The sequence below is a fragment of the Narcine bancroftii genome, chromosome 2, assembly GCF_036971445.1.
Source record: "Narcine bancroftii isolate sNarBan1 chromosome 2, sNarBan1.hap1, whole genome shotgun sequence".
Classification (NCBI taxonomy): Eukaryota; Metazoa; Chordata; class Chondrichthyes; order Torpediniformes; family Narcinidae; genus Narcine; species Narcine bancroftii.
This window is the reverse complement of record NC_091470.1, coordinates 156,666,326-156,687,537: the sequence shown is the minus strand read 5'-3', so window position 1 is coordinate 156,687,537 and position 21,212 is coordinate 156,666,326. Positions and strand designations below refer to the sequence as shown.

The 21,212-nt window shown below is 42.0% G+C and overlaps 1 protein-coding gene across 2 annotated transcripts in view; it reads left to right on the top strand.

The window, feature by feature from the left end:
- Positions 1-12,670, top strand: part of c1qtnf12 (C1q and TNF related 12) — a 52,044-nt gene extending 39,374 nt beyond the window's left edge. For both annotated transcript variants that reach the window (XM_069918774.1, XM_069918773.1), the window contains 2 exons: positions 2,737-2,815; positions 11,739-12,670. In XM_069918774.1, the coding sequence (XP_069774875.1) occupies positions 2,737-2,815; positions 11,739-11,837 (178 nt within the window). In that variant the 3' untranslated portion in view covers positions 11,838-12,670. The remainder of the gene's footprint in view (positions 1-2,736; positions 2,816-11,738) is intronic.
- The last annotated feature ends 8,542 nt before the right edge of the window (positions 12,671-21,212 follow it).

The window sequence follows — 21,212 nt, the reverse complement described above, 5'->3', positions numbered from 1 at the left end:
TGGGGTGTCGAGGGAGGGGGTAGCACCTCTGGTTGGGGAGGGGGGGGTCTGCCATGACCTTTTGGCCAGCTCATCCGCCTTTGGTCCCCACCCAACCTGTGGCTCCAAGTAGCTGTAGCATGTGCAGCGGCCACAATCCGGTAAACCATCTCGGCAGATGGGCTAAACCAGGTGAGGATTTGCCAATGAATCGTTGACCCTCAGTGAGGTAGGGGATCTGTCTATTCCAATGTGTGAAATCTGTCCCTGGCAGATTGAGCGGAAGAAACCAATTAATGGTCTAACAGTAAAGAAGGCAGGCCCAGCAGGTGTTGTGGAGCATGACAAGGCACTTAGACATCCTGGTTATCCACTGCAGCAAGAGAGGTCTCCAGCCATGATAATTGTCTGTGCCACTGAATCAAGGTCTCTTCTGCTGTGATAGTAGAATTGCCCCTGTGCAACAGCTGTTCCACTTACAACTCCATCACACATGGGTTTCTGTGATCCGATTCATCACAGTCAAGACTGGGACTGCAAAATCACCTTCATGTCCACAGATGAACCTCATTACAATGTGTCCTCTTCGAAGGACCAAAGGACCACCAGTAAAAAATAAATCATTATAGAAACTCATACTGGTTTAAGATATTCCTTCCACCATTCCAAGCGGGAGAAGGTCATCTATTGAATCGATTTCTGGGTCCAGAGGAAATCTCTTCATCAGCCATGAAGAGGCGCTGGTCCTGAACTTCATTTCCAACATTCACCAAAACACTGACTGACATTTCCTCCTTTGGAATAAGTGCCACATTTCAAAACGCCTGGCTGTTGTCATCAAGAATGTGGGGCAAACAACAAGCCTCAGAAAGATCGGGCAGCATTTGTGGGAAGAAGGGCAATGGAGAAAAGTTCCGGACAACCTCAGTGGGTCAGACAGCTTCCAGAGGGTTGTGCGTTGAACAAGACACCAGCATCTGCAGATTTTCTTGTTTAACTCCTATTGTGGAAAAAGAATGAGGATCAATATTTTAATGACCCTTCATCAGAACTTTGTGGATCATAAATAATCTAGCAAGTTTGTCGGAGATAATGAAAACCAGAGGACGTGAGTTTAGGGGAAGAGGCTTACAGGGTATCTGAGGAAGAAATTTTTCACCCAGAAGAAGTTTTTCCTCAGATCCCCTCTCTAAGCCCCTCACCTTAAACTTGTAAATGTATAAATTTAAATTTAAATTAGATATACGGCTCGGTAACAGGCCCTTCCAGCCCAGGAGCCCTTGCTGCCCGAATTACACCAAATTAACCTACAACCCCGTCATATTTTGAAGGATAGGAAGGAAACCCACAGAGACATGGAGAGAACATACAAACTCCTTATAGACAGTGGTGGATTTGAACCTGGGTCGCCAGCTCTGTAGTAGCAATGCGTTAACTGCTACGCTAAGCATGCTGTTCTCTAGTTTGACGTGTCTCCTGAGTTTCTGTTGGGGTGGGTGGTGTGAGCAGCAATTCTCACAACATTTCTGAAGTACCTTAAGAGCACTTGAATAACCAAAGCAGAGAAAGGTCATCATGGCCTTTCTCCAGCATATTTTTTTTTGCTTTGAAGTACAATCACAGCGTCTGCAGACTTTCTTGTTTAACCCCAAACTCAGTTATCCAGCCTGAGATGACACTTGCATTTGTGCATGGTCAAAGTCCAAACACCAATCATTGTCAACTCGTTCAGTGAGGCAGGGAAGAGATGGGCCTTGCATTAAACATTTCCAAGTCCAAGGTGCTCCATTAAGCTGCCCCTGTTGAACAATAACACTCTCCAGCAATAGAGATCTGTGACAAACATGGAAAAATGTGGGCCACTTCCATATCCCAGAAGCCACTCAGGAAGGCAGACACAGTGGCCCACTTCTGCTTCTATTTCTTGTATTCTAATTGTATCTTCAGCAAAGACACTTAAGCTGCATTTTCATTCTGACGGACAAGAGTAAATCCAAGACGATCCATTACAGACAAAAGGAATCAGTGTGCATATTATTCAGGGTCTGGTCTTTATTGCTAGGGAGTGATATCCTGCCAAATAAAATCCTATTTGCCACATTTATCTGTGTATTAATCACATAAAATATTCTGACTCAAGTTTTTCTTTACCCTAAATTCAACCATGCCAGTTACAAATGAGAATGATTTTTCTATAGATTTTAATGCTAAACATCAGAAGTTCATCTGAACCAACTTTCCTTGTCCGAGAAGGTAGGCATTTGTGGACGATATTTGAAGAATGGGATAAGTTGGTTCATGCTGTCATTTCTCTCCTTTATCCTCCCACACGTCACTTTTTAAATTTAATCATACATCACGGTAACAGGCCCTTCTAGCCCATGCTGTCCAATTACACCCAATTAACCTACAACCTTGGTACATTTTTGAAGGGTGGGAGGGAACCACAGCACCCAGAAGAAACCCATGCAGACACAAGAGGAACACACAAACTCCTTACAGACAGCTCCAAATTCAAACTGGGGTTGCTCGCGCTGTAATAGCGTTGCACTAGCCATGCCGCCCATTCCTTTTTTATCCCCCATTGTGTTATCCCCTTCCAAAATACTCCACAGACTTCCCCACACATGGGGAATATTATATTTCCAAACACAATGCATTTGTTTATTTTTAATAACAAAAGCCCTGATTACTTCCGTCTGTTTAAATTTAACAGCATCTTGATGTGACCTTTTACCTTTTCTGCTTCACTTCCAGCTCCCTTGAGGTTATAGTTGGTCTGGAGAGCAACAGCAAAATATTCACAGTCTATGTGCATGGGTTACTTCAATTACAGGTGAGTGTACACCAGTGACAGAAACTGCTCAAACTTCACAAGATTGGCTCCACTGGCTGCAATGAAGTGATACCATTCCCAGAGGCTTGGTTCAATTCCAAAGATTGTCAAAGAAAAACAGAATTTCCCCTTTGCTGAGGCTTTGGTTATTATTATGGAAGGGAGTGATAGACTTTCGGGAGTGCCCTGCTTAACAAAAGAAGTCAAGTATGTGGGAGCAGAGCAGGAGTGAGATTGGTATCAAAAAACCTAACAGAAACAGTATGGAGTAAAGATCATGATTACCAATAAGAAAATAAATTAACAATGGCAGTCAGCAAAATCAAGGAAACTGGAAGATTGAAGAAATAGTTGTCTTGATGTTTTTTTTGGATTGCATTGCAACCCAGAAACACAACTCAGCACTGATTTTTGAGGATTTCAAGACTTGACATACACTGAAATATATGGTAGTTAAATTGTGCAGAGTGGTATTGTGGATTTCCAAATTTATACAAATTTTACCAGCTACAAGAAACAGATTTGTATCCACAACCTGTATCTGTAAATTACAGAGAGTAGAACAAAAGTTCACGTTGGTTTCGGGTTGAATTCTATTGTGGCAGGAGGAGTACAGACGCACAGCCAGTACTATATCCCAGGGACAGAGATCTTGGCCCCATCCTGATCTTGCTACTGTCTGCGTGTCTGTTAGCCTCTCCCATGAATCTCTCCTCCAGCTCTCCACCCCCTTCCCTCTCCATTCTGAGAACTATCCTCTCCCCCTTTCACTTCCTAGCTTTTTTCTCTCTGCCCTCTCACCCATATCCAACAATGATCTCTTTCTTGTGGTCCTGTGCCTCTCCCTCTGTCCCTCCCTCCCACATCTTATTCAGGTGGTTGCCTGCGTTTTGCTCATACCCTGACGGAGGACTCAGGCCTGAAACCCTGGTTATGTATCTTTGCTACATAAGGAACACTGACACTTATATGTATTGAACTACAATCACAGTGCCTGCAGACTTTCTTGTTTAACTGCTGTCCGTGTGGAGTTTGTATGTTCTCCTTGAGACCGGGTGGGTTTCCTTCGGATGCTCCACTCTCCTTCCATGTCTCAAAAAGTGTGGGTAGGGAGGTAAATTGGCTGCTGTCAATTTTCCTGTCAGTGTATAGGTGAGAGGAAGAATCTGGAGGGAGTCAATGAGAATGTGGGGTGAGTATAAATTGGGTTTAATGTAGAATGAATGTAACACGATGATCAGTGGTCACCAGTGGGCTGAAAAGCTTGTTCTGTGCTTTATCTCTCCATCACTCGATGCCTTTGGGCCTCTGCAGAACATAATCCCTCATCATTAACAAAATATTCGGATTTGTCCTTATGTATGTTACACTAATGGAATTTACAGCGCTAAGTTCATAAGTTTTGGCGATGTAGCACTGTAACTCTTAGTATTTATTTCAATACTCTGTGCATGGGTTAAAAATCTCCTTAATAAATCTGGCTCTGTGAGACTGATATTTCAGCAGTTGTAACAAGCAACAAAGTAAGTCGCCAAAATTTTAATTGAATAAAAACATCAAACAAAATGAGCAAGGAGTCTGGCAGCACAGAGAACAAAAAAAAAATCGCAGATGAAATTAGTTAGCCCAGGTATGATTGCTGAAGATATGTGATGTTCACAAATATACACTGACATGAACAAACTTAAAAAGCAACACAAAAGATCTGAAGCCCAGTTGAAGATGATGCCAACAAAAAAATGCATCCTTAATCTACTCTGAGTGTATCCTATCGTAGATGCACATCTGTGGAATTTTCATGTGCAGGGAGTCTGCCAGGGAAGCATCATTACCTTGAGGCACGAGGATACTGACTGAATACTCAGTAAAAACACAATGCTGGAGAAACTCAGCAGGTCATACAGTGAACAGATAAAGATACATAACTGACATTTCGAGCTAGAGGCTTTGACGAAGGGCTCAAGCCTGAAACGTTTGTCTTGTATCTTTCTCTTTGCTACATAAAGTACACTGTTTGACCTGCTGAGTTTCTCCAGCATTGTGTTTTTACTTCAACCATGGTGTCTATAGACATTCTTGTTTTACTTCTTACTGAACACTCACTTTGATTGATGGAAGGGGGGGGGGGGTGGGGATGAAGTAAAGGCATCTTATCCATGTGCAACTCAGGTGGTGACTGAGGTACCAACATGAGACCAGCTGCATTCCCAGCTGTCATCACACGCCCTGCAAGCCCGATCTTATCACCAATCACTGTTGCAATTTTATCATGAAGAGTCTGTCTGAAATACATGCAACCGTGGTGGGTGTCATGCTCAGTGGAATTCAATAAAGGCACGAGATGATGTCTAGAAATGTATTTACATTTTGGTTTATCATTCCCAAAGGATCTCCTAGGTGCAACATTTTTGCATCCAATTTTGAGTATCTATGTTGAGGCTTAGGCTAAAGATTCCTACACACAACCTCAAACAAACAGTGCCAGGTTGTTGGATATTGTTTCTCCTAGGAGAAACAATACACAAACCAGGGCGTCCTGGTATCTGTCAGCAAATCCTGACTTTTCTGTGGGATTTTTGTTCGGCCAGGAATCTTTTTTATCCAGCATGAAGTTCTGAAGATGATGCCAGTAATTGCATAACACTCAAAATTTATCTCAAGCGCTAACTTTCAACTTCAGTGCTCTACGACAAAAGTTCTTATTTGCTCACAGAATAGAGAACTTGTACTGATTCGCCAAAACGGTGCTATTAAAAGAGCCAAGACATAAACTGCCTTCTTGTCTTCAAGATTTGTGAGCCTCCTCTATACAGTCTTGTAGTGCGCGTCGAAAGAACCAAAGATTTGTTGATCCAAACAAAGCTTTTATTAACTAAAAGACTGGAGCATATCACAAGTAGGTTGACCAGTTCAGAATGACCTGGTCTGGTTAGGAGCAATCCTTCAAGACCTGCCAGTAGGCGCGGCTACACTCTCAGCCAATCACAGTCATCCTTCACTACCTTCTGTACATATGTACACATTGGTGATAGAATCTGTACTATCACAAGTCTCTTGTATGAGCCTTGACTGCTTTGCCTCTGGAGACCAAAGTCATGATCACTCTCATTCCTCCCCTAGGAGGTCACTCAAAGGTGGTGCTGTTGTTGTCTACCACATCTCACTCTTTGTTGCTGATTGCTGCATTAGGGAGGTATCCTCTTTCATCTGCTTTTCCTTCAGCTGGCGGAGTGGCTATATGCATCAGACTGCCTTACGGACTTCTCCAAAGTCCACACACATAAAATAGGGGGTTCTCTCTAGTTTTATTGTATGAAGAATATTCTTCCTGTGACCACTGCTCTTCGCCAGGCCGTCGTGGTTTCTCTCTTTCCATTCTCCCTCACTGGCTGGGAGCACTTTCCCATCATTGCAGCATCCACTCATTCAGTGGCAATACTCCCCTGCAGATGGAAGACTGTTGCTTGCAGTGTGGTGTACAGCTGTCTAAGGCATTAGGGAGTACTATAGGAAGGATGTCAGTAAGTTAGAAAGGGCAAAGCAGAGATTCACCAAGATGTTGCCAGGACTGGAGCACCTGAGTTATAGGGATAGTGTGGGCCTTTACTTCCTGGAGTGTAGAAGGCTGAAGGGTGACCTTACAGAGGTTTATAAAGTCATGCAGGGCAAGCTTAAAGTGGATGCTCGCAGTCTTTGTCCCATAACTAGAGGGCATAGGTTTAGTGAGAAGGGATAGATCTAAGAGGGTCCAGAGGGAAAGCATTTCACTCAGAGAGTAGTCCACATCTATATCCAGAGGAAGATGTGTAAGTGGATATAATTGATGTTTCAAAAGATGTTTGGACACATATGTGGATGGGATGGACTTAGAAGAATATGGAACAAATTAAGGCAAAAGGCATATTCCCAGAATGCTAACAGGCCTAAGAGCCTGTTCCGTGCTCCATGACTCAGTGTCTTTAAGAGCTGACTGCAGAGATTGTATCTGCTAGGCTAAATGACAGCAGGTGTGGGAGCCTGTAACACACCAACAGGACATGGTGTACTGAAATTAACACTGTAACATGTTAACACGAATGGGGTCCTGTGAACTTCACCTTTGGAGATCACATCAGTGGAGAATTTTCACAAACAATGAAAAACTGGCTCAGTTAAAAGGCAACAGCACAATTTCTCTGCTCCTTTTTTTTACCAGAGGGTCACTGCTTTGGTTGTCAGTGAATCTTTTGAGTACTCTGGTGGTCTAGTAAACAAGCACACCAGTTCCTGGTCATGTTCACCAATGACAAGAGATGTAGCTTAGTAAAGACAACTGCAACTTTAGCACCTGTTCTGCCACACCTCATCTCCACCCTCAAAAGAGAATGGAAGATGGGCCATGGAGGTGATGACTATATCCAGAGGGTGGTTAGGATTATGTAGAGAAAGCGTCACATCAAAGCAGATCAGGTGCCACATTTCAGTCCAGTGGCATGGCTGCCACCTCATTGTTCCAACTACCTGCTTCAATCCTGCCTTCCAGTGCTGTCCAGGTGGAGGTTGCACATTCTCCCTGTGACTGTGTTTCAAGTTCAAGTTGATTGTCATTTGAGTGTACCTAGACAACCAGATGAAACAGCGTTTCTCTGGACCACAGTGCACAGCTCATAATAATAACATAAAAGGAAGGCACGGTTAGTGTAGTGACTAGTGCAACGCTGTTACAGCATCAGTGTCTAGGGTTCAAATCCCACGCTATCTGTAAGGAATATGTACATTTTCCCCATGTCTGCGTGGGTTTCCTCAGAGTTCTCTGGTTTCCTTCCTCTGTTCAAAAGGTACCTGGGTTGTAGGTCAATTGGGTGGCATAGATTCGTGGGTCGAAATGGCCTATTATCATGCTGAATGTATGTCTAAATTTAATCTCACAGCCTGTAGAAAGAAGCTATTTCCCAACCTGCCAGTCCTGATTTTGATGCTCCTGTACTCCTGTGCTCCTGTGGTTGAAAGATACTGTATGCTGAATGGAAAGGGTCCTCAGTAATATTTTGAGCCCTATTTAAGCAACGGTCCTGGTAAATGTGATCAAGAGAGAATCAGAATTTATTGTCTTGAACATGTGTCACAAAATTTGTTATTTTGTAGCAGCATAATTGTGCATTGCAGGTGCCCCACCCCCCCCCCCCCCCAACTCTTCATTCACCTCCTCCAAAATAAACATCCATTCCCATTGGAAATCCATGCACTGTGGTGGCTGAGAAACAGCTCTTCCAATGGCTTTGTCCATCACCAGCGCTTTCCTCTGGCCCCTGGCAGTGGGAAGCCAATGGGAACACCTCCCTATTCCCCAGGGATCCCTGAAACCATGTGTTTATGGTCCCAAACCATCTTCAAAAATGTCAAAATCAGCAGATAACGAAAATGAAATTTGACTTTCACTGACCGACAACATCCTGCACGTATACACTGACCATGTTTGACATGCTGCAGAAAGCTGCCTCTAATATATTCCACCATTCCATTCCAACATCTGTCAGGTCTTTGTTTACATGATACAGTTTTACTCAGTTCAACATTACAGAGTATAATTTTATGACCGTTCTTCAAAAAGTTAGCATTCACACAGAGGAATTATGTTCTCTGTATCTCTCTCCTCTGACCTGAATGTTTAATAATTTTTTTAAATAACCTTGTTCATTTTAGACCTGATACCAGAAACATTCAGTAGCATTTTTTTCTTTACAGTTGCTGATGTGCCTACTACACATTTCCAGTGAATTTAAAATTTATGTTTTTATAAGTAGTAAAATGACTAAAGCAACTTTCATGTCTTTGAATACCTTTTTACTCTACCTAGTTTTGGAAATCCATTTTGAAACTGAAGCCTTTTCCAAACTGTCACCTCATCCACTGCAGAGAGTTGGGCTTCCACCGAATGGACAACTTGTAGCTCAAGTCGTGGTCTGGACAGTGTACACCATTACTGCATTCTGCCCATTGTGGTTCAGTGTCCAAAATTGTGGCAGGTCTCTGAGATTCACTGTTTTCCCATTGATCTGAAAAGAAGACCGCACATATGCCTTTTTTTTTCGTGTATCGTTTTCAAACCCAAAAAAAATACTTCCAATGACTTACAATTTCACTGTAAAAAGCATCTAACTTAAAAGGATGCTTAAGTAGATAAATTAAGGAATATTTTCAGCTGGGCCTCAGAAGAAAATCATTCAGTCCAGAGGTGCAGTGCTAATTTTTTAGGTGCCGGGGCTCACCAAAAACCAAGAGCTGGAGCCGCCCCATGACGTGCCTGGAGCTGCCTCCTGAGGTGCCAGAGTAGCACTCCAGTGAGCTCTGGCAGCACTGCACCCCTGATTCAGCCCAAATATTGCTGCCATCTCTCAAACAGAGCATTCTTTGAGATTTTGTGTTCCTTTTCAATCTCTCTTGTTTGGTAGCCATTCCATGTTCTCTTGCTATTCCATGTGTAAAACGTGGGGGAGGTATTCCTACTCAATGAATACAAGGTGACAACATCATAAATATAATGGGGTAAAGATACTGACGCCATTTAGAGTCAACACAAAAGGAAGTCATATAGCTCATCAAAAGTTATGTCTGCTCGTTTAAAAATGCTTCCAAATTTATCACTGGTTCTCCACTGGCTTGTTCCTGATGCTATTTAAATTAATGCTTCTCAATGGTAAAACTCCCAGTAACATAGTTAAGTTGGTTTGTTGCACTGCCTGGAAGATCCCATTGTTGGTTCAGGCCCAGCCAAAGGTGAGAAGGGAAGTGGATCTGCTGAGACAAGGAGAAGGAAAAGAACTTGAACTAATGCTGACCTGGTCCCTCCTCCCACTCCTCCTCTAACTCCCACCGAACCCATCCCTCTATGTTCATCCAACCCTAAACTCCATCCAGATTCCCTGATACTCTTGTCTTGATGCTGCATACATGCTGAAGCACTTGTTCACGCACTCACTGCCCCCAGCTGTCTGTTAATGAGGAGGACTGCTTTTACAAGTGGGGGGGGGGGGGGGTGGGGGAATGTGGTCATTAATCCACCTGAGAACAGTGTTGACCGGCACTTTTAAATTTAGATTTTACATTTTTTATGATTTAGACATACAGCACGGTAACAGGCCCTTCCGGCCCATGAGCCGAACTGCCCAATTATTCCCAACTAACCTACAACACCACCCCCCCAATATGTTTTGAAAGATGGGAGAAAACCCATTCAGACACCTAGAGAACATACAAATTCCCTTCAGGCAGTGTCGGATTCAAACCCAAGTTGCTGGCACTGTAACAGTGTTGTGCTAACCGCTCTCCATTTCTTTCCTTCCATCTCCCCCCAGTGCTGTGCTCCTTGCTCTTGATTCCTCACCTGACCTTTCTCTTCTTATTCTCTCAAATTGATGAGAGTATTCTTTTCTAAATATAGACTAATATTTTGAAATTGTGATCACACTTTTCTGTGCCTCTCCATGGTTTTACCAATATTGTACCTAAATCCCAGCAAATGCCTTCAATAAATCTATGCACAATCCAAATAATGTTTGTTTAGAAGTAAAACATGAAAATCTTCAGACACTGTGGTTGAAGTAAAAACACAAAACCGGAGAAAGTCAGCTGGTCAAACAATGTCCTTTATATAGCAATGGTAAAAATTTCGGACTTGAGTCCTTCATGAAGGTATGGAAAATTGTAGGCAGGCGTCTGAACAAAAGAGTAAGGGGGGGGTGTGGTCGCAAAGGCAAGAGGTAATAGGTGGAGAGAGAGGGAGGGGACAGCAGTGATCAAGGGTAGGAGGAATGGCTAGGTGAAGGGAGGGAGAAAAACTGGAAAGGGGAAGGGGCAGTGGGGGAGAGGAGAGCAGGTTTAGTAGAAGCTGGAAATGTCCAGTTGTGGACAGTGCCCAGATGGAAAATCAGGTATTGTTCCTCCAATTTGCAGATGGTCTTGCTGGGACAGTCCACAAGGCCAAGGAGAGACATGCGAGTGTGGGAAATGTTTGTTTAGCTTTGGAGTTGAAGCTCATTGAAGCAAGAGTGTGGCTGGATTCCTTGCTCCTTGTTGCTCTGCTGGTGTCTTCCTGATGGCATTTTAGCTTCTGGCTATTGATATAATTCCAACAGACTTGCTGGTATCATTTTGTCCGACTGCTGGTGTCATGGGTGTCGATTGCTGATTCAGTTAAATCACAAAAACTGGTGAAGAAATAGAAAAAATGATGAGTGAGACTCTTAGAGGGTGTTACTATTAATATGCCTGCTGCTGGACTCAAGAATCATTACACAATTGTTATATTGTGCATTTTTACCCAACTAAAAAACAATTGCCAGCATTTACAGCTATGCTGCTGTGTCTGTGTGGGTTGGTGTCAGTGCATTGATGCAATGTGCACTGAATAGATAAGTGTTGCTGGATCTGGGCTAAAGCTGGAAGACAGGACAGTGGTGTGACTAGGATGTGATTAGCAGCAGCGGTGCAGCCGTCCAGGTCCCTGGGCTTGGGAACCTTTACAACACACACTGGAGGTGGTTAGAGTGTGAACAGACTTATCAGAAGAGGTGGTGGTCTTGCTCCAGTTTTGTCTGTATCTGTGCTTCAGAGAGCTTGATTCCAAAACGATTTCCTGTGCTGCCATTACCATAAAGAGAAAGACAGATTGTTTGGAGGCCAAGAGTACCTGTTCCAGCAGCTCAATGTAGTGTGGTGCTCCCTGAACCTCAGGGTCACATCTCCTGAAAAATGGCCTGACTAATTCTGTCCATGGACCAGATGTTCTCTTTATTTCATTTGTCAACTTAATCATTATTGGAAATTTCCCTTGACCAAGTTGTGATTCAAAAAACTAGGGTTTAACAAAGAGATAATTATAATTCCTTTGTTTGAAGGAAGATTGCAGAAGCTCCGTTTGATGTATCTTTTCTCTGTTTTCCAGGCTGACCAATATACCTCTATATTTGTGGACAACAGTGCTGGGGCATCAATATCTATCCAGAGTGGATCTGATTTTATGGGCTTATTTGTTGGTGTATAGCAAGTCATATCCTGCGTAGAAACATGCCTTAATGCCAACTTTACGGCGATTTCAACACTTAACAAAATAATATCAGAGACAGAGTTGCATATCTGCTGAGATGAAATAAAACTGGTGGGTTCTTTCAACAAAGAGTTCTCCCTTTGTTCTCTTGCCATCTAATCTTCATCAGTTTTAAATGATCTGTGTTTCATTAGAAGTGAATTGCTTCAAAATTGCACACAAAAGTCAAGCTTGAAAAGAGGTTTTCATCTGCAACATGGGACTGCAAGATACTACATCTTCCATCTTCTGTTGGGGCAATGCACCAGAAAGGCTGGTATTAACAAATTATCAGAAAAACAAAAAGCATTCTTTTCTTAAATATTGCATGCTCAGTGGTATGGTGTCTTTCAGCTGTAACACAGAGCTTCCCGACAACTTTGAGTAGACACCAGATACTGAAGGAGTATCAGTACAATCTAAGAACTGCACAGTGTGCCTCTGAGTTGTACAGGAACTCAAAACAGAAGAAAGTGTCCGCCTAGGAATCCAAGAAAGAAAGTGTTCAATACACTCCAGAGCGTGAGCGTGAGGTACAATCATTACTGGAGACAAGTGGCATTTTGCAATAGAAATATCGAGGTTAACTACAAATTCTGATATTTAGAAATAGTTATGAGGGGTGCAACTTTATTAAAGATAATATCTGGATTTAGAAGTGGTGTTGCAAACAAGTTCTGTTCTCGAGGGTAATAGAACATTTTCTATCATTTATATGTGTGACATTTTGATGTAATTTCAAATATTTTGAACCAAACATTTGATATATATAACTTCTGTCTATTCGTCTACATCTTGTTCTTAATCTTATGTGCTTTGTATAGTACAATGCTATCTGTGCTTGTAACATTAGTGATGGGAATGCCAGTTACCTCTACCTACCTACCAAACTGACAATCAAATGGGGATTCCACTGTTACTTGTCACACTGTAAGGTGAAGCCATGTTATCTTACCCCAACAAGCTACTTAAAATGCTCTCCAAGTAAATATCATTGACCTTTTTTTTCTTATTAAGTATCCACAACAATGGCTGCAAACAAAGCCGTTACGAATAGGTTTTAAAGAAACTACCTTGTATGTGTAGCCCAGCAATATCGTGAAAGTATTATTATCCCCAGGTCTCGGCAGCTGGATGGCTTTGCCTCAGAACAATCAGAGCTCTAAATTATGAACACTGACAGAAAGCATCTGGCTCATCCAACTGTTTCTGTGCTGCAGTTCTCTGTGTGACCCTCAGCTTGTACCTCTCACAGTTTCTCGGAAAGCAATTTGTCTCTCAGAAGGAGCTGGAAGTTGGAAAAGCTTCCTCCCTATTTGAAGAATTTCTCCACTCCCTGCAAACAAAAATCTTTGAGTCCAACAACTGCATTTGCAAAGCCAATAGTGAATTTGACATCACTATATTAACAAGTTATATAAATCATATGCCTCTGGTTTGGCTGCTTCCAAAAATTTCTTGCTACCTCTGCTTCCCCCTAATAAATGTAATTCACCACTCTCTTGTTTACAGTTTTAACCTGCTGCCAAAAAATACTGCCAGCATCCACCTCACACCGTTTTAAAGTCACCTGTCCTCTGACTCACTGAGAATTGTGCCAATATCATTACTGCCAATTTGTTCAATATCCACTGAGAACACAGCTTCCTTTGACACGCTCGCTGACAGTGAAGAAGGTATGTTAACCTGAAAGATTAACTGCTTCTCTTTCCACAGATGCTGCCTGAGCTGCTGAATACTTGAAACCATTTTTTTAAATATTATTTCAGATTTCCAGCATCTGCCGTTTTGTGGTTTGCTTTATGATCGCTGAGTTAAAAAGCTTCCACTTTGGCACATTTCAGCCATGTTGGATTAAACGGGATTTTTTTATTCAGACTCTGCTAATACTGACAAGGTGGTTCATCTCATGTGAGTTCCAAGTTACATTGTCATTTCCATCCCCAGTTCACTGCCTACACTGAGCATTTGATGTTTGGATCCCCCACCCCGCTGATGGCCGACTGCATTTATCTCATGGCCTGCATTCATTCTGGCTGAGTTCTCCCAGTGGCCTGCGTTCATCCCAGCTAAGTTATCCCTTTGGCCTGTGTTCATCCCAACTGAGTTGTCCCACTGACTTGCATTCATCCCAGCTGTTTCCCACTGGCCTGTGTTCATCCCAGCTGAGTTGTCCTGCAAGCCTCTGTTAAACCCAGCTGAATTGTTCCACTGTCCTGCGTTAATCCCAGCTTTATTCCACTGGCCTGCGTTCATCCCAGCTGATTTGTCCTGCTGGCTTGCGTTCATCTCAGCTGAGTTTCCCACTCACCTGTCTTCATATCAGCTGAGTTGTCCCAGCTGGCCTGGGTTAAACCCAGATGATTTGTCCAACTGGCCTGTGTTCATCCCAACTGAGTTATCCTACTGGCTCGCCCTGTGCCACAGCCTTTTGCCTGAGGTGACGAACCTCAGCGTTCCTGCTGATATCATAGCACATTAACTTTCCACTGTGAGGATATCATGGGAAGATGACAAGAATCAGCCAAAGACTCTCTACTCCAATAAATCTGCTTCATTACTCGATGGTTTTTGGCTGCATTTGCCAATTTAAATTTGCCACCTCCCTTCAGTGTCAGATGGCACAAAGGCTGCCACTCCATTGAAAATATGATAACTTTATGTTGACATTGCTACGTAAATGAAGCTTTGATTTATTTCATTGTCAGTTCTCTGCTGACGCTGTGTCCAGAGAGCAATGATTTCAACCTGACCTTCAGTCGTCAGGCAGGCTATTTCCGGTTAGGAAGACCTTCAGTTATTCCCGCTGAACCTGAGCTGGCCTCTAGCACTGTCCCAAGCCCAAATGAGCCAAAGCAGGAGAAGTGTACTTTGAACATGGGGTCAGCATTGCCCTATCTCTGGGCCCCATGAGATGCGGTCAACTAGGAAGTTGCTAAACAAATCTTTGTTTTGCAGGTTTTGCAGTGAAGAATTGCAAACATTTCTTGTCTAAAACACTGTTCAATAGGAAACAAAAAGAAAAATCTCACTTCCCTATTTTATTTAAGCCACTTCTATTTTCCCCTTCTGTTTATTTCTTTCTGATACATATTTCTAATCCTTTCTATTTCTGTCTTTTTCTTTTGTTTATATTTATATTTCTGGCTTTTCCTCTGTTTGTTTTATAGTCTAATAATTATAGGACCTTAGAAAGTTAGGGTACAAAAGGAGGCAATCTGTCCCTGCAATTTGGCTAGAAAAGAAGCTTGTGTGGTCTGTAATTGACAAGTTATGTACATCAAATGTTCATACAAATTTCTGAGCCAGTCTATTTTTGGTCTTGCTTTGTTGACTGTTTTTATTTATTTTGTTAAATCCTGCTTTTAAACTATTTCATACTCCACTAGACCCTGCCTACCAACACCTCTATTTAATGGAGCCTCCCATTCATCAGCACTTGATTCTGGTGGCCCATCCCCAACACCCACATTCCAAAGCCACCTCCAAAATTCCAAGATTCCATAACCGTTTGAGATTGCTTCCAGTTCTGTCATCGGCCTCCCACAACTGTCACACATCACTCCCACATCCTGCCTATTTCAAGTTGCTTTTAGAGAAACAAATAGAAACCCTCAGATTCTTTCATGGAAGGACAGATGCCTGTTTGTCTTTGAGATGCGTGCAGTAAAATGTTGAACTCAGCAATGAGGCAAAGCTCTGTGGGTAAAAGTATCCCCTCATAGGTCTGATTTTGTTTTTGGTGACATGGAACATTAAAAGTTGGAAAGTTTAGTAAAAGTATTGCAATGTGCAAAATGAAACACTGTTAATTCTGTTTATAAAATGTGTGATTTTAAAATTCTGCTTGAAGTCTAAATTTGGACATTGTGAATTTCAGTGTCTGGAAAGGTGGGTGATTATAACTTGGAAATGCATTTTGAGTGATGAAGATGGTTCATTAACAAAGAGTTATTATCAATTGCTTATACAGGAGAAGTTTAATTATAAATATGTGTCCAACGTCAGGGTGAAATGTGATAAGCAGAAATTGAACGTGTGGTTACAAAGTTCACACAGAGGGGAGAATGTAATTAATGCAACCAGTCTCGGATGACAGAATTCAGTTCCTATTTTAAAATCCATGTACAATGCTTATTTAATGTAATAGGTTGATTTGATATGTGTGAATGGCCCAACCATCTGCAGGGCTGGGGTAACATTATGCTTGCTCATCATTCACCCTCCCAGATTTTAGTGCATGTAACTGGGCCACTTATTAGTGTGAGGACCAGCGGTGACCATCACGGTTAAATAGGAAAGTCTGCTGGCACTACGATTGTAGTGCGATACACAAAAGTGCTGGATAAACTCAGCAGCTCACGCAGCATCTCTAGGAAACAAAGGGCAACATACAAAGGCTGCTTGCTATCGATGCTGTGTGACCTGCTGAGTATTCTGAATATCAGGGTCATGCTTTTGGGCATCAGCTGCTTCCTGCCCCCGGAACCCATCTGCTGTACAGTGTGCACCTACACTCTTGTCAAAGCTCATCAGTGTTGCACTAAAAAGACTTCGACCATCAGGTGGATGTAAATAATATTTCAAAGAGGAGCAGAGCTGAGGGGTAGGGAGGGCTGGTTGCTGATGGGGTTGGAGGTCGTTGCTGGTTTCTGTCTCATATTTGACAAGCAACATCACTGCTGTCTGTGAGATTTGTGTATTGGTCACTGCATTCCCTGTATGAATTGGCTATAATGTGCATGCTAGGGCCACAAAAGACATCACACAAATAGTTTCTCCCTTTCCTTATGGAAACAGCACATCAGATGACATCTATTCATGGCATGATGCTAGTGAATACTTCATGTCCCTGTATTGTTCAATATTTGGCCAATGGTGGTCACTCTTGAGGAATAAAATCACCCTCCTAAAACTCATTCCACTTGGTTGACATGAGAGGCCTATAGGGCTGTTTTTATTAGGACCTCATGAAGTTGCATAACAGAGTCCTTGATAAAGAAAATACTGCAAATGCACACTTGTAAGTGTGAAGTAAAAATAAACCATGCTGGAAATACTCAGCAGCTCAGGCAACATCTATGTAGAGAGGTAGAGTTATTATTTCAGATTGAGCTAGGTTTCATGAAAATTCATTGCTCTGTTTCACTGTTCACAGATGCTGCTGATCTGCAACTCCATTCTTTCTGCTTGTTAGACATACAGCGAGTTTATTAAGTAACAGAACCAGTAGCAATTTAAAATGCAGTGGAATTGATTAGAAAATAAGTATTATTTTGTGGTTCAAGCTGATGAGTTGCAAGACTGTGACACCATTAAAATAGAAGAAACTGGAGCAGCAGTAGGCCATTCCCAAACCCTAACCCTCAAGCCTGCTCCAACATTCAATAGGATCGTAACTGATCTGACTTGATTCCACTTTACTGCTTATCCCCATTACCCTTGGAGCTACTGTAGATCAAACATGCATCTCAACCTTGATTTGGCCACCAAAGATTCAAATTCCTCTTCTTGATCATAAAGATCACAGGGCAGCACGGTTAGGGCAACGCTAATACAATACCAGCGACCCAGGTTCAAATCCGGCACTGTCTGTAAAGAGTTTGTATGTTCTCTCCATGTCTGCTTAGGTTTCCTCTGGGTGCTACAGTTTCTTCCCACCTTTCAAAAATGTACTGGGGTTGTTAGTTAATCGGGGTATTTTGGGTGCATGGGCTTGTGGGCTGCAAGGGCCTGTTACTGTGCTGCATGTCTAAAAGTATGACCTCTTATGCCTCTCGTTCTCAATTTCCCAAGAGGCCAACATCCTCATAGCATCTGCCACTTCAAACCTCCCATTTCAATAAAATCCCCTTACATTGTTCTAAACTTCAATGAGTACAGACACAGGCTGGTCAACCTATCCTCATAAGACAACTGTTTTTTTGTCCCTGATAAGAGCAATCATTGCAACACATCTTTCCATTGGCAGTTCCCATTATGGCTGGATTTAGCAATTTATAATGACCTTGCATGGATAAATAAGAAAACTAATGTATTATACGCAAATATATTTATTCTTTACATATGCTCACGCAATCCAAAACATATATATGTTCTATACATGCACATGTATAAATTCATTTGTATACTTTTATGTATTTTGCAACTCTTTAAACCATTTACTTTATTCATAAACTTATATAAAATATTTCAACTATATAATTGTTCTTATTTTCCTTTTACACGCTTTTATTTCTACGTAACATCTACCAAAAGGTGAATGTATATTACATTTCAGTATTTTCCAACAGTCTAAATTTATAATTTATAATTATAATCAATGTGTCAGCTTAAAACTGAAAGATCTCTCAAGTGTTTCATTGAAAATGTCATGTAACTGTTGCTGGAGATACATCAGGGTAAAGAGTTCATGTTTACCTGGTTACCCCATAATATTGCCCTATCCTGGGAATCCAGTAGTTGTTGGGCATGCAATATGGGAGCCGCAACTGGTCTCCTATAGAAGCAGCTTATAAGTGTTATATATATATATATATATATATATATATACACACACACACACACATCTGATGAAATGCCAGCCATTCTGTGGCTTCAGTGAAAGACAAATTTGAGGCTGCATTTGCTAAAATAATTCCACGGAAGAGGGATTTCAGCCTGAAGGTTAAATCTCTTTAGAACAAAGAATGTTGGTGACAAGATTTGATAGTGTTATACAAGATGAACTGCTTTAAAGATTTTAAAAAGACGGGAACTTTTCACTTATTAAGTAACAAAACCAATGGCGTTTTAAAATGTAGTGAATTGTTTAGAAACTAAGGATTATTTTTGTGGTTTAAGCTGATGATTTGCAAGAGGTAAGACTAAAACACCACTACACAGAAATTGGAGCAAGAGTAGGCCATTACCTTACCCTAACCCTCAAATTTGATCCATCATTCAATGGGGTCATGACAGATCTGACTCAACACCATTTTCCTGCCTGATTCCCCATGACCCTCAATGCTACTCTAGATCCGATATGCATCTCATATTGAATATATTCAATGGTTTTGCATCCAAAGATTCAAATTCCACATCTTCATGTGTGACTTCTTATGGCTCCAGTTCTAGATTTCCCTAAGAGGGCCAATATCTTCACTGGATCTACCACTTCAAATCTCCCTTGTCTCAATGAGATTCCCTTGCATTGTTCTAAACTCAAACGAGTACAGACCCAGGCTGGTCAACCTATCCTCAAAAGACTTTTTATCCTTGATGAGAACAATCATTGCTTCTCATATTGATAGAGAAGGAAACCATTCTGCCCATCAAGTCCATATTAGCCCTAAGCAATCTCATTCTCCCACCAATTCCTCAGTTACCTGTTCTCTCCCACATGACTATCGTTTCACAAAACATGCTACTATCCAAACCCAGTCCTTGCCTTTGCAAATGTAAATAAATGTCATCCCTCAAACTCCCTTTCAATAAATGATGTGAAACAGTCATCAGTCTATAGTTCCCTGACTTATTCCTGCCTTATTATTTCTTTAAAGTGGCAAACGTGAGCTATCTTCCAGTACTGCACCTGTAGCTTATAAGAATCTCTGCCAAGGCCCCAGTAACCTCTCTTGTTTCCCATAACATCAGGTCAGACCCCAAAGATCTATCCACCTTTATGTGATCCCAGACCTCCAACACTTCATCGCTTGTCATGTGTTATGTAGTCTAGGATATCACTGTTCCCTCCCCTGAACTCACCAGCTTCCTTGTCCTTCTCCGCTGTAAAGACAAAATTTAAGACTTTCTCTATGATTCCGCGCACCACACTTAATCCATTACTTGGCAATTGAAACCACTTTTCCCCATCCCCTACTATAGTTGGAACAAAGAATTTATTTTACAGTACAGAAACATAATAAACTCCTAGCCTCAATTAAATTGTTTAAATGTAAACAATGCAATATTTGCAAAACATGTAAGCTCCAAATGGTGGAAAATATGTCAAGTAAAGGGTTATCCAAAGAATTGAGCCTTCTGAAGGTCATTAGACCTTCTGCTTTGGGGATCTGCATCTCTGGTATCTCCCCTTTAGGAGGGGTTTAACATATTCCTGCTGGTATCTCATGGTTGTCAGTACTTCTCCATGGAGTCAGGAGCAGAGATACAGGTGGCACAAAGGATTTTCCTTCATCCAGAATGCCTCTAATTTCCATAAGACCATAAGACATAAGAACAGGAATAGGCATTGAGTCTGCCCTGCCATTTAACCATGAGCTGATCCATTTTTTCCACTCAGCCCCACAACTTTTGATGCCCTGACTAATTAAGAACCTATCAATCTCTGCATTAAATATACCCAATGACCTGGCCTCCACAACTACCAGTGGTAACAAATTCCACCCACTGGCTGAAGAAATTCCTACACATCTCTGTTTTAAGCAGACAGCCTTCAATCCTGAAATTGTGACCTCTTGTCCTGGATTTTCCCACCATGGAAAACAACCTTTCTACATCTACTCTGTTCTTTCGCACCATATCTTTGAGGTTTCCATCCTTATTCCACACCGTGGGTCCTGCATTCATTGAAGATGTGCATGTTATCAGCATGTTACAACACAATCGCTCTCTATTTCATGATGAAGAAAGTGCACAGAAGGTCATTTACTCAACACAGCCTTTGTTAGTTTGCAGGAGCAGATGGTGGGAGGGTAACAGAATCAATGTCTGCAGCCTGCCCACAGGAGTGGAATTAACATGCAAGTTGCTCTAATGAAATGTTCGCTGGAGGGCAGAGAATGAAACATGATAACTGACTGGTCCACCAATGTCCTTGAGGGACCATTACCCTGAGAGGTTGACAAGAGGTTCCCCTTTGCTATGTGTGTTTTCTTTTTCAATTTTGTAGATTTCTCCTGGTGTGAGGGGGAATTTGGATCGGTCTGGGCTCTGATCTCTATTACATCTCATTGCTTTCCACTGCCTGCCACATTGGGGAAATCTTACAAATTCTTAGTGAAGAAGGTGAAAATTGGCACTCATCCCCGGCTTTTGCAGACTCCCCTGAAGTCTGCACTCGGGCACTTAGAGTTTGTGGAGAGTCACCAATGTGATGACAATGGTCATGGAATGGGGTTTGCCTGAAGGGTGGTTTTTCATGCTCCAGTCTTGCACCAGCTCCCTTTACCCAGTCTACCTTTGGCTGATCTCCAGCCCGACACCATTTCGATTGTTTTGGAACTGCCTCTGAAGTGGGAAAATCACTGGTATCGATAAAGAAGTAAGAAGGGTTAAATATGTATAGCACCTTTCACATTCTAAGGTCATCCCTAGCTATAGTAATGAAGT